Below are 14,187 nucleotides of genomic sequence, written 5' to 3'. Positions count from 1 at the left end.
TGGGGAGAAAAGTCAAAAATTGGAAATGCAAAGGGACTTGGGGGTCCTTGTGCAGGATACCCTAAAGGTTAACCACCAGGTTGGATCGACAATAAGGAAAGCGAATGCTATGTTGGCATTCATTTCAAGAGGAATAGTGTATAAGAGTAAGGAGGTGTTGATGAGGCTCTATGGGGCACTGGTGAAACCCCATTTGGAATACTGTGTGCAGTTTTGGGCCCCCTATCTTAGAAAGGATGTGCTGATGTTGGAGAGAGTTCAGAGAAGATTCACGAGAATGATTCCTGGAATGCAGGGACTAACATATGAGGAGCGTTTGTCGGCTCTGGGATTGTATTTATTACAGTATAGAAGAATGAGAGGGGATCTCATAGAAACATTTTGAATATTGAAAGGGTTGGACAGAGTAGATGTGGAAAGGCTGATTCCCTTGGTGGGTGAGTCCAGGGCAAGAGGTCACAGTCTTAGAATTAGAGGGTACCCATTTAAAACAGAGATGAGGAGAAATTTTTTTAGCCAGAGGGTCTTGGATTTATTGAATTTGTTGCCATATACAGCTGTGGAGGCCCAATCATTCAGGGTTTTTAAGGAGGAGATTGACAGGTATCTAATTAGTCAGGGTATCAAGGGATATGGGAAAAAAAGCCAGAAATTGGAACTAGACGGGAGAATAGTTTAGCTCATGGTAGAGTGGCGGAGCAGACTCGATGGGCCGAATGGCCTACTTCTGCTCCTTTGTCCTGGGATCTTGTGATCACAGCCTTGCTATATTCACAATGTCACTACTGTCTTAACCAGTGTAAAGTCTAACTTCTGCCTGTAGAACAGATCTGGTCATACTAAGGAAAAGGGAGAAAGTTGGCATTTAAATACTGGGAAAATATAAATGACTCTTTTTCTGCTTCCTATCAGAATGATTTATTATCCAATTTACAATGTCCTCCTAACCACGTCTCCTGTGAAAGCCATTTCCTGAAGATGACATTCATAATACCAAAGACAGGTCACCCTGAAAAGCGTAAGTGGGGTTTCTGCAACTATTCTGCAGTCTGTGTTCTTGACTGCTGATATCCAGTCTGACTGATCTGTGCCACAGACAGTTTTAGAATGCCATGTTATCTGTTTTCCAGTTGCATCCCAGCCTGGGGCAAAAATCAACGAATACACTGTTCATTTTTAGTCAGTTTAAAATTAATTTTTCATTAGGTTCTCACCTTTAGTTGTACGATGTTAAAACTCACTTTGCTCTTGAGGGCGATACAGTGGTGCAGCTGGTAAAGCTACTGCCTCAAAGCATCAGCGAATCCTGACCCCTGGTGCTGCTGTGTGGAGTTTGCACGCTCAGTCTGTGACCACATGAGCTTCCTCCTCCCACATCCCAAAGAAGTGTGGGCTGGTAGGTTAATCAGCCACTGTAAAGTACTCACAGCCTGTATGTGGGTGGTAGAATCTGGGGGAATACAGGGAGAAGAGGTCGTGGGGAAATTTGATTGCCCTGTTAGCTAGCACAGATTCTATGGGTTGAATGGCCTTCTTCTACATCATATGGAACAATGAGCTTGGAAAAAGAAAACCAACAGGATAATTATTTAATTGATGGGGCTCAGACTGACTTTAACAAGTGCTTAGACACAAGTGTATGCACACAAGCTCACCCAAGTACAGGCATTAAGTGTGTCCCCTAACCCACTGTTTATTTTCCTCAATCCAGAAATGCCAAAGTCTAATCCAGTCCTCCCATTGGGACAAGGATTACCTTACACAGTACAAATCATTGATCAAACCAAAAAGCTCTTGCTGCATCAGGCTCAGCATAAGCAAGGCACAAACTGAGCTGTTGTTAGCCGTCTAATTGCAGTGTTGGAGCTAGGGTTTCGAGGTGTCCCTCTGGGCTCACTGGATATCATTTTCCCTCTGAGCCTGATGGTGCTATGTCCAAGTCTCTGACTTGAAGCATGACCCTTAAAGCAAGGCAGTGCTTTTGCACCTTTTGATGTTAAACTATCCACATTTTAGATGGATTTAGATCTTCATGGCATTCCGTGAGAAGTTTATGCCTCATGGAAGAGTGGGTACAAAACGATCTGATGCTTGGTGGGCCAGAGCTGGAGTGATGTGCACGGTTTTGAATGCACCGTGCGGATTATTGAAAGAGATGCTCTGGTTTTCCCCCACATTCCAAAGAAGTTCAGGGAATTGTGGACATGCTGTGTTAGTATGGCAACACTTACAGACTATCCTCAGTATAATCCTCAGTCTGCGTTGGTTACTGATGCAAAACATCACATTTCACTGTACAGTCGGCCCTCCTTATCCCTGGAGGATTGGTTCCGGGGACCCCCCGCAGATACCAAACTTCACAGATGCTCAAGTCCTTTATTTAACATGTATCAGTGCGGTGGTCTTTAGGACCCAGCGCAACCCCGGACTTTATTTAACATGTCTCCGTGCGGTGGACATTAGGACCCGGTGGCGCAGCTCTGAATCCGCAGTGTTTCAGTTCACGAAAATAATCACGATCACGATTGGAAATAAGGTGGAAGTAATAACACGATCGGAAAGAGGTGAAACGCCACCAGTCATTGGAAAAGCATTAGGCTACAGTCGGTCAATGATCGGAACAATTTTAATAGAGCATGTGAAAGGCCCTGCCCCGGTGAAAGCTACAATCATTACTAAGCAACGCAGTGGTTTAATTATTGAAATACATATGTTTCTTAAGTGTTTTATATGCATAGAAAGGTAAAATATATACTATATACTAAGAAAAACGTTTGACTAACTGAAGCTAAATAATACCGGATGTACCTGTTCCAACTTCAAATCCGACTTAAAGACGGACTCAGGAATGGAACTCGTTCATAACCCGGGGACTGCCTGTACTTTTAAGTCATTTCTAGATTACTTATAATACCTAATACAATGTAAATGCTATGTAAATAGTTGTTATACTGTATTGTTTAGGGAATAATGATAAGAAAAAATAGTCTGTGCATGCTCAAACAATGAGTGCTGGAGAGAGAACTGCTGGGTTTTCCTGATCCGCGGTTGGTTGAATCCGCGCATACGGAATCTGCAGATAAGGAGGGCCGACTGTATATTTTGATATACACGTGACATATACAACTAATCTCATCTGGTTGTTATCATGCTGGAACTTGGGAGTGGCTTGCTCCATACAAACTGACAGTCACATTTCATACATTATTCTTTGGAAGTAATTTGCAGGCTAGAATGAGCTGCAAGTCATCTTTACATCATGAAATAGTACAAATGGGTGATCTTTCTTTCTTGATGAAACAGCTTACTGGAGGGAGATGCTACTCTTAATTACTGGAAAGACTCGTGAATGCACTGTGAGAATTCTGTATGAGAGAAAAATGTTCATTCCAAAGGAAAGTAATGAAAAATCATATTTAAAGAATGTTAGCAAGAGCTACATTTGATGCTCATCTGCATTTTGTTCTTTTACTGAGGTCAAGTAAAGCTACCCTTTGTGAACAGCCTCCCTCCTTATGATGATTACAGTGCTGGGCTGCCAAGACCACAATGACCATTACGGTCCTAGGCCTGGTGTTGAGTAATGAGCCTGGCCAGGTGACCAACCCTCCAGTGGGTGAGCAGTAAGGGAACACTGGCCACAACTCCTTAAGTTTTAAGATAGCTTTAGATAAGGATAAGTACGGACCCTGGAGGAGAGCATTACAGTGGAGCAGGGCAAATTAGAAGAGCATTAGGCAGGAACGAGGAAGAGTTAACTGGGAACAGCTGTTTTTGGACAAGTTCACATGCAACATGTGCAGGGTGTTTACAGACCGACTGCACAGAGTACACGGCAGGTATGTTCCTGTCAGAAGGAAGGAGAAGGATGGCAAGGTAAGAGAGCCTTGGAAATCAAGAGAGGTGATGAATTTAGTCAAGAAGAAAAAGGAAAAAGATGTAAAACTTTGGAAGCCAGCATCAAACAAAATCCTTGAGGAATTTAAAGAGACCAGAAAAGAACTCAAGAAGGGAATTAGGAAAGCCAGGAGAGGCCATGAAAAGTCTTTGGCAAGTAGGATTAAAGAGAATCCCAAGGCATTCCATACATACATTGAGAGCAAGAGAATAACTAGGGAGAGGGTAGGACCACTTAAGGATAAAGAAAGGAACATTAGGTTGGATGTGGAGGCTGTAGGTGAGGTCTTTAATAAATACTTCACATCAGTATTTACCAAGGAGAAGGGCGTGGAAGAGAGGGATCAGTGCTGAGTGAATACTAGGGCGTTTTGAGGTAAAGGAAGAGGTATTGCTGGGTCTTTTAAAGAGCATAATGGGGAAGTCCCCAGGGCCTGATGGGATATACCCCAGGTTACTGAGAGTTGAGTCCTCTCCAGCTACAGGCGAAGTCCTGGAGAATTACTGAGTTGTTGTTGCTGCATTATTAAGAAGCAAACCAGGGATAATCCTAGAAACTATAGACTGGTGAGTCTCACATCAGTGGTAGGGAAGTTACCGGAGAGAGATCTTGGGGGATATAGGATTTATGAGCATTTGGAAAACCATGGCCAATTAGGGAGATGCAGCATGGCTTTGTTTCGGACCAGCCATGGCTTACTAACTGATTGTGTTTTTCGACAAGGTGGCAAGGGTGGTTGATGAGAGCAGAGCTGTGGATGTTGTCTACATAGACTTTTAGTAAGGATTTTGACAAGGTCTCAAGGGAAGGTCATCCTGAAGACTAAGGTGCAAGGGATCCATGGGGAATGGGCTGTTTGGATTCAGAAATGGCTTGCCTGTGGAAGAGAGAGATCAGTGGTCATAGGGTCTTATGCTAGCTGGAGGTCTGTGATTAGTAGCGTCCACAGGGATCTGTACTGGGACCACTGCTACACACACCAGTTGCTGTAGGAAGTCAAGGTCAGGCAGCATCTATTGAAATGAATAAGCAGTTGACGTTTTGGGCCGAGACCCTTCTTCAGGACTGGAAAGGAAGGGGGAAGACACCAGAGTAAAAAGGTGGAGGGAGGGGATGTAGGACTAGCTAGAAGGTGATAGGTGAGTGGGAAAGGTAAAGAGCTGGAGAAGAAGGAATCTGATAGGAGAGGTGAGTGGACCACAGGAGAAAGGGAGAAAGGGCTCCAGGGAGCCCTGCGGCCTCTGCTACTCGTGACTTGGATGAAAACGTAGGTGGGTGGGTTAGTAGGTTTACCGATGGTATGAGGACTGTTGGTGTTGTGGATAATATAGAAGAATACAAAGAATACAGTGGGATATAGATCAGTTCCACATATGAATGAGTAAACTGCAGATGGAGTTTAACCTGGCCAAATATGAGGTGTTGTACCTTGGCAGGTCAAATGAAAAGAGACAGTACACTGATAAGGGCAAGACCATTCGATGAGCATAGGGATCTTGGGGTCCCAAATTCATAGCTCCATGAAAGTGGCTAAACAGGTTGATAATAAGGTTAAAAAGCATATGGCAGGCTTGCCTTGATTAGTCAAACCACTGAGTTCAAATGTCAGGAAGTTATTTTGCTAGTAAACAGTTCTGGTAAGATAGTTGAGTGCTTGGTTGTAGCGGCCTCTCCGGATCCAACCAATGGTGTAATTGTTTATCCTTTATGTCTTTCTTACTACTGCAGGTTTGACCCCACTAGCGAGTTACCGGATAAAACTCGGTATGAGCTTGCTGTGTACCACCTACTACAGCCACCCAGGGAAGAATGACATGTCGAAGCCGGTGCACTGTCCAACAGGCAGTGCAAAAATTGTTTTGGGTGTTTTTCTTGATCACAAGACCCAGTTGGTACTGTAAAATAGGGTTAGGGTTGGTAATGTAAAATACTGCAAGTCTGATCACTGGTTCATTCTGTGGTTTTGGTTGATGCACGGTCTAGGCTCTCATGCCTGGTTGCCTGTTGTAGCCGCCCAGAGGAGAGACATTGGAAGTGGTGTGGGAGACTGCAGAGGTGCATCGAGTGTGTTGGAATCCATGCTGGGCTGGGGCCAGCCCCTCACATCTGTGATGTCTTCAGTGAAAGACAAGCTGGATTGCATTCATCTGTGGCCACACTAGCACACGATGAGGAACTGCTGTGTGCTTGTTCTTACAGAAACATGGCTCCAGGACAACATCCCATGCACCATCAATCAACAGGCCATGACATTCAAGGACTTGAGCTATTTTTTTGTGACAGTATGTTTTTCTTCTATAACTATATATGTTATGTGTTGCAAAGAGCGACTGAAGCGAACCCAAGTGCAGGGCACAGGCACGGAGATTGAGTTTGGATGTTTTACACTGGCATAAATGCTGAACAGCACGCAGGAGGGATCTTGACATGGAGCCCTGACACGGAGCTTTGACTCAGAGACCTGACATGGAAACCCGTGACTCAGAGAAACGGAGTCTCGTAGGTAAACCTTGAAACGAGCTAATCTTAGAACAAACGGTTCTAAGCGGTCAGGAAACATAGTTTACTCACAGAAAAATGGACCAACAAACTGGCGACTAGTGCTTGTGACATAGGGGTTCATATACTGAGTCTTTGATGGAAACCAGGAGTGACATCATTAAAGAGAATTGGAAGCAATTAGGGAAATTAACAATCGGGACCATGGCATAATCAAAGAAAATTAGGAGCAAGATAGGGAATTTAACGATCGGGACCATGGCATTATGTGCTGTGTGTGCATGTTGGTACCTTGGCTGTGGAACACTGTATTGTTTGGTGTGTACATGTGTATGGTTGAATAATAATTAAAATTGAAGTTGCACTTGAGCTTTATAAAACTCTAGACAGTTAGACCGTAATTGGAGTATTGTGTACAGTTCTGGTTGCCCTATTGCAGGAAGGATGCTGAGGCTTTGGAAAGGGTGCAGACGTGGTTTACTAGCATGAAGCCTGGTTTAGAGGGTATGTGCTATAACGAGAGGTTGGACAAACCTGGGTCGTTTTCTCTTGAGCAGCGGAGGCTCTAGAGAGATCTGATAGAGGTTTATAAGATTATGTGAGGCATAGATAGACATTTAATGCCCTTTTCCCAGAGTTGTAATGTCTAATACTAGAGGACATGCACTTAAGGTGCATTTAAGGTGGGGGGGTAATTTCAAATGAGATGTGAGGGGAAGTTTTTTTACACAGAGGGTAGTGGGTACCTGGAATGCTCTGCCGGGGGTAGGGGTAGAGGCAGATTTATTCAGCAATTTTAAGAGGCATTTAGATAGACACATGAATGTGAGGAAAATGAAAGGTATGGACATTGTACAGTCAGAAAAGATTAGTTGATTGGTCATTTGATTACTAATTTAACTGGTTAAATTGGTTAATTTAAGGGCCTGTTCCTGTACTGTACTATTCTGTGTTCTATTTTTGGGACCACCTGGTGAAGGAAGCTATTGAAATAAGACTAGAGAATAAGAATTTTAAGAAAGACAATGGTCTCGGTCTAAGTAAGAACTGGAATTTGATTGTAAACAAAAATCGGACAGGAGAAACCAGATTGGTTGAGGACTAACCAATCAGGAGGGACAGACGATGGAGGTATGCCTAAGGATCATCCATGATGAAGATGGTGGAGTCCATCATCGAAACATTGGTTAAAATCAATACTTGTACCTGGCTGGAAGCCCGAGAAGAGTTTATTCGTCCACGTTCTATGTTCTAATAACTCACCATGTGGAGGATTAGTAGTCGTGCTGTCTGCAGTACATCAGAGGTCACAACCTGGAACAAAGAAATGATGCACTGTTAGAACTTTACATTTACATGTATTAGAATCTGCTGTGGTATGTTGGTCAGGGCCCAATCTGCAACAAAACAACATTCAATTATAAAGAATTATCTAAATGATAAACTTAGAAAGTAAAGTGCAGAAATGGAATAAAACATACATAATTACCAGCATGTATTTACAATGTAAACAGCATTATAAGAAGCAGTTTAAAGTGTTTAGAGTGCAGTGATGGGGGCAATAGAATGGTTAATCAGATGAACTGCATGAGGGAAGAGACTTTTAAGATGACATGAAGGTTTTGTTTTAATAGCCCTACAGCATTTTTTAGAAGGGAGCTTTTGGAAAAAGCAGTTTGCAGGGTTGGGAGTGCAGGCAATGATTTTTTCTGCTCGCTGCTTTGCCCTGGAGATATACAAGCCCTGCAGTGATGGTGCACTGCAGCCAAGGACCTTTCCAGCTGACCTGACAGTTCACTGTAGTTTTTGTATATTGTGACAGGATGTTGCACCAGTAATAATTGGGGTGAGGATGTTCTCGATGATGGAATCTATGGTGAAACACTGTTGTTCTTATCGCACATGCTCCCAATCCCTTGAGAAGTTACCACAAACACCAAAGTATTCTTTCAGTGAAACTTGTATGAATTGTCACTCTTGTTATACGAGACAAGATAGGGATTTTTACTACAATCCCTGTGGAAAGCATCACAGTCAACTTAGGGCCTGTATTTGCTTGCGAAGATCATAAGTCCAAAGTTGAGCAGTCACAGGATAATGAGACATTGTGGAATAATTTACCCTCTAATTCATAAATGTGAGTCACTGTGCTTTTAAACTGTCAACAAAACTCACATCAGATTACTAGACAGTTTCAGGTTTAACATTAGGATACTCGTCTCTAATGAGCTCTTACTGTATTCAGTCAGCTCATAGTATCAATTTATTGATAGAATGCAAAACCAAGTTATCAAACAATCTCTCGCATGTGCACAGGCAGCCTCTTGCAACAAAGCTTAAAAGAAACTGCTCTGAAGACACTGTTAGGAACCAAGGAGAAGTATTCCACAAAGCAATTCACTGTACAGGACTGAAGAGTGCTGGGAAGTTCAATGCACGGTGCATTTTCAGACTGCAAAATCCAAACACAATGCAGAATTGAAATACTATTGATCTAAGATCAAACTATTGAGAGAGCTAAAGCCCTCAGGCAAAATCCTCAATAAAAGCAATGGGCAATATATAAAAAAAAATTCAAACTCTGGTTACACCACACTCAGAATAATGTGTTCAGTTTTGGTCACCTCATTATACGAAGGATGTGGAAGGTTTAGAGAGGATGCAGAAGTGATTTACCAGGATGCTGCCTGGAATAGAGGGCATCACTTATGACGATCACTGAGCAAACTTGTACTTTTCTCTTTGGAGCAAAGGAGAAAGAGAGGTGACTTGTTAGAGGTGTACAAGATGACAACAGGCATATGGAGTGAATAACCAAAGGCTTTTTCCCAGGGTGGAGTTGGCTGATACAAGAAGGTGACTGGAGAAAAGTACAGAGGAAAGTTCTTTGCAGAGAGACTGGTGGGTGCATGGAAGGTCCTGCCAGGGTGGGGTGAGATACAGATACAACAGAGGCATTTAAGAAGCTCTTAGATGGCCATATGGATGATAGAAAAATGAAGGGTTACTTTGAGGGTAAAAGGTGAGCATAGCATGGTGGACTGATAGGTCTCTACTGCACTGTGTTCCATGTTATATAAAAAAATAAAATTGAATAAGCAGTACAAAAAGAAAGGAACAAATAGTGAGGTGTGTCCCTGGATTCATTGTCTGCTCAGAAATCTGATGGCAGAGGAGAAGAAGCTGTTCGTGAAATGTCGAGTGTGTGTCTTCAGGCTCTTGTACATCCTCCCTGATGGTAGCAATGAGAAGAGGGCATGTCCTGGGTGATGTCCTTAATGATGGATGCTGCCTTTTTGAGGCATCGCCTTGTCACCATCTGAAATTCTGCCAGCAAATTTATAGAATACCTTTGAGCTGTGCCTAGTTGATGGTGTCGAGAGAGTAGAGCAATGGGCTAAGCACAAATCCTTGAGGTGCGTCTACGTTGATTATCCGTGAGGAGGAGACGTTAACTCCAGTCCGCACAGACTGTGGTCTCCTGGTCAGGAAGTCAAGCATCCAAAATTTTTTTGTGAAAATATCAACAGTTGTTTCCAGATTGACTGATATTTAACCACATAACTGTAAGCAACTTCAGGGTTTCCTCATGAATGTAGAGGGCCTAAAGCTGCTTTTAACAGTTTAACACAATGATGCAGCAAGTCCGCAGTGAATCTGTTCTAGGGGTGGCAAACATTTTCTGAGAGTGTGTGCCCAAATTGGAGATGATCATCTGATAAACCCATGTGCCATGGTAATTCTGGGCAGAGGTTATCACTAATTAGTAACAATAACTACGGACAATTTAGGAAAAATTATGAGTTCTGCAGCTGATTTATGTGGATTCATTGTTATTCATTAATAAAAGTACAACAGAATTATGTAAATTAAAATAAATGAACCAATTTTAGAAGATCTGTTTAAAAATGGATTAATATTAATCAGTTTCTATACAGTAACTCTCAGTATGAACCATTCAGAAATCTTATGACGGCTGGTGGGAAGAGGGGAAAGAAGCTGTTTCTGAAACATTGAGTGTGGCTCTTCAGGTTTCCTGTACTTCTGGTAGTAATGAGAAGAGAACATGGATGGTGAGGCTTCTCAGTGATGGAAGGCGCCTTCTTGAAACACCACCTCTTGACGATGTGCTCGGTGGTAGGAAGGGTTGTGCCTGTAATGGAGGTGGCTCCGCAGCCTCTCTTGTGCACTGAAGCCTCCTTACTAGCCAGTGATGTAACTGTTTAGATCTATCTATTGAATTCCGCTATTTCAATAGCACGTAGTCACATATTGCTCCCTCAGTTTTAGCTTCTCCTTCTCACACACTTCCATTGAAATAGGGCTGGCCCCCGCTTCATCGGCAGTGGCTTGTGCCAGGCCATTGGGTGCTGCCACTGATCCATTTACGAAAACCATGCTTTGAGCTGCTAGACCTATTGTATCTCCTCTAATGGTAATAGTCACAACACAATGGACAATGTCCTGAATATATAAAAAAATAAAAACACAAAATGCTGGCAGAACTCAGCAGGCCAGACTGCATCTATGGGAGGAGGTAGTGACGACGTTTCGGGCCGAAACCATAACCATTCGTCACCATGAGGATTGTGTGATGGTTACTCTGCCAGTTAAACTCAAAAGGACGGTCAGCAGGGACTCATTGGGCTGAAGGGCCTGTGACTTTATCTGAAATAGATTGGAAGGTGAGGTCAAGATCAAGTAGGTTTCTCCCTACACTGGTCACTGCCACCTGTTGTAGAGCTCACTCGCGGGTTATGTTCTTCAGAAGTCAGTCAGAGTGGGGTGATGATATTACTGTGTCATAGTGATGGACACTGATGACCTCAGAGTACATCTGTACCACTGCTTCCTAAGGAAGGTAGCAGTCAGCTCACATTTGGCCGGATAGGTTTCAGAGAATCTGGACTAATGCTGAGGATTCCCAGGGCCATTCTCCCAACCACCACGCTGCTACCTCCAGTGATGTGGCTACTCCGGCAGAATGCAAGTGAAAATACCATCTTTGTGTGTGACAAATTATGAGGTCCTGGGTTGCATCTCCTGTGGATGAGAGAGATCTCATTCTACAGATTGAAGCAGAGCAGTCAAGGACTGCCCAGAATCATGACCAACATGGAGAAACAGTGTGACTGGCCGTTATCCCGTTCCTTTTCTGTCGGATGTTTCATGTGCTCCTTCACACTAGCAAAGCCTCCAGAAACTAGATCAGCATAGCTTAGTTTTATTCGTCACAACAAAGCACACAGTGAAATGTGTTGTTTACATCAAATCAAACCAGTAAGAATCGTGCTGGACATTACGCTTCTGGCATCAACATAGCATGCCCACACTCATTAACCCTTAATGCATTCCTTTAGGGTGTGGGAGGGAACTAGAGCACCCAGACGAAACCCACTTGCTTACAGGGACAACAGATAAATTCATTACAGAAGAACTGCAGGAATCAACACACACAAAGCTCAGCAGGCCGGGCAGCATCTATGGAGAAGAGTACAGTCGACACCGGGCCGAGACCCTTCAGCAGGTCTGGAAAAAAAGGCTGAGGAGTAGATTTAAAAGGTGGGGGGAGGGGAGAGAGGAACACAAGATGACTGGTGAAACTGGGAGCAGGGAGGGCTGAAGTAAAGAGCTGGGAAGTTGATCAGTGAAAGAGACACAGGGCTGGAGAAGGGGGAGTCTAATATAAGAGGACAGAAGGCCATGGAAGAAAGAAAGGGGGGAGGAGCACCAGAGGGAGGTGAGGGGCAGGTAGGGAGATGGAGGGGAAAGAGGATGGGGAATGGAGAAAGGGGAGGGGCATTACCAGGCATTCGAGAAGTCGACCATGCCATCAGGTGCTGAAGAAATCAAGGGGCTTCCCTTCTTCCACCATCAATGCTGCCCTCAACCGCATCTCTTCCATTTTACACACATCTGCTGTCACCCCATCCTCCTGACACCCTACCAGGGATAGGGTTCCTCTTGTCCTCACCTACCACCCCACCAGCCTCCGCGTCCAGCGTGTAATTCTCTTCAACTCTGTCACTTCCAACGGGATCCCACCACGAAGCACACCTCTCCTTCCCTTCACTTACTGCTTTTTGCAGAGATCGCTCTGTGCACGACTCCCTTGTCTATTTGTCCCTCCCCACTGACCTCCCTCCTGGCACTTATACTTGTAAGCGGAACAAGTGCTACACCTGCCCCTATACCTCCTCCCTCATGACTATTCAGAGCCACAAACAGTCCTTCCAGGTGAGGCAACACTTCACCTGTGAGTCTGTTGGGCTCATATACTGTGTCCAGCACTCCTGATGTGGCTTCCTGTGTATCGGAGAGACCCGGTGTAGATTGGGACACCGCTTTGCTGAGCACCTACACTCTGTCCACCAGAAAAAGTGGGATCTCCCAGTGGCCACCCATTTTAATTCCACTTCCCATTCTGATACAGTATGTCTATCCATGGCCTCCTCTACTGTCGCAATGAGGCCAAACTCAGGTTGGAGGAACAACACCTTACATTCCAACTGGGTAGCCTCCAACCTGATGGCATGAACATCGATTTCTCGAATTTCAGGTAATGCCCCTCCTCCTTCACCATTCCCCACTCCCTTTTCTCTCCTCACTTCATCTCCTTGCCTGCCCATCACCTCCCTCTGATGCTCCTCCCCCCTTTTCTTTCTTCCATGTCCTTCTGTCCTCTCCTGTTAGATTCCCCCTTCTCCTGCCCCGTATCTCTTTCACCAATCAGCTTCCCAGCTCTTAACTTCATCCCTCCCCCTCTCAGTTTCACCTATCACCTCATGTTTCTCTCCCCCCTTCCCCACTTTTAAATCTACTCATCTTTTTTTCTCCAGTCCAGCTAAAGGGTCTCGGCCTGAAACATCAACTGTACTCTTTTCCATAGATGCTTCCTGGCTTGCTGAGTTCCTCCAGCATTTTGTGTGTGTTGCTTGGATTTCCAGCATTGTCAGATTTTCTCCTGTTTGTGATTTTAATCAAACCTTCATCCATGATCATTGCTGAGCGACGGCACTGACTGCCAAGCTATCACCCAGTCCAATCCAGGCCAAGTCCTCCCTATCGGTAAGCACATTTACATGAAGGACTGCCACAATGTCCATAATTAAGGACCCCCACCATCCAGGCCATTCTCTCTTCTCACTACTGCTATCAGGTAGGAGATACAGGAGATTTAAGATGCACAGAACCAGTTCTAGAAACAATTTTACCCCTGAACTATTAGGTTCCTGAACTAATGTGGTGTGGCGACCCAATTACTAGCACACTCGAACCGGCTGACAATTAGCCAGAGCCAGAGACAAAGATACATAGCCTCAGGGAGTTTCAGTTACGTGCCTCTCCAAGTTTCGAGTGGGGGGAGACAGGCTTTTAAGCAAGACTGTGTTTGTGAAATAAACTTATTCCGTGGTTGCAGTTTACCGACTCCGTGTCGTAATTTCAGCGCTGCGCGTAGCACATCGCTACATTGGTGACCCCGACAGTCCAACCGTTTTTTTGGACCGGAGATGGCAGACGCTGCGTTTGTTAACGCGGTTTCCTTGAAGCTGCCAAGCTTCTGGACGCTACAACCTCACCTATGGTTTCAGCAAGCAGAAGCCCAATTCCATGTTCGGCAAATAACCTCAGAGGACACCCGTTACTACTACGTGGTGAGCTCCCTCGACCAGGACACAGCGGCCCAGGTCGCAGAGTTCGTACAGTCTCCCCCGGCAGACGGCAAGTACACGGAATTCAAAGCCCTGCTCATAAGGACTTTCGGGCTCTCCCGCCGCGAGCGAGCTGCC

General features: G+C 44.5%; 1 protein-coding gene across 4 annotated transcripts in view; it reads right to left on the bottom strand.

Moving 5' to 3' along the window:
* The window catches only part of fcsk (fucose kinase), a 387,988-nt gene that overhangs the window by 166,404 nt on the left and 207,397 nt on the right, over window positions 1–14,187 (bottom strand). For all 4 annotated transcript variants that reach the window (XR_012101869.1, XM_073069669.1, XM_073069671.1 and 1 more), the window contains exon 4: window positions 7,661–7,711. Coding sequence is in view for 3 of the 4 variants with exons in the window: in XM_073069669.1 (XP_072925770.1) it covers window positions 7,661–7,711 (51 nt within the window). In the remaining variant the exon portion in view is untranslated. The remainder of the gene's footprint in view (window positions 1–7,660; window positions 7,712–14,187) is intronic.

This window comes from Hemitrygon akajei, chromosome 17 (genome assembly GCF_048418815.1).
Source record: "Hemitrygon akajei chromosome 17, sHemAka1.3, whole genome shotgun sequence".
Classification (NCBI taxonomy): domain Eukaryota; kingdom Metazoa; phylum Chordata; class Chondrichthyes; order Myliobatiformes; family Dasyatidae; genus Hemitrygon; species Hemitrygon akajei.
Note: the sequence above shows the minus strand (reverse complement) of the source record. Positions and strands in the feature narration are given on the sequence as shown.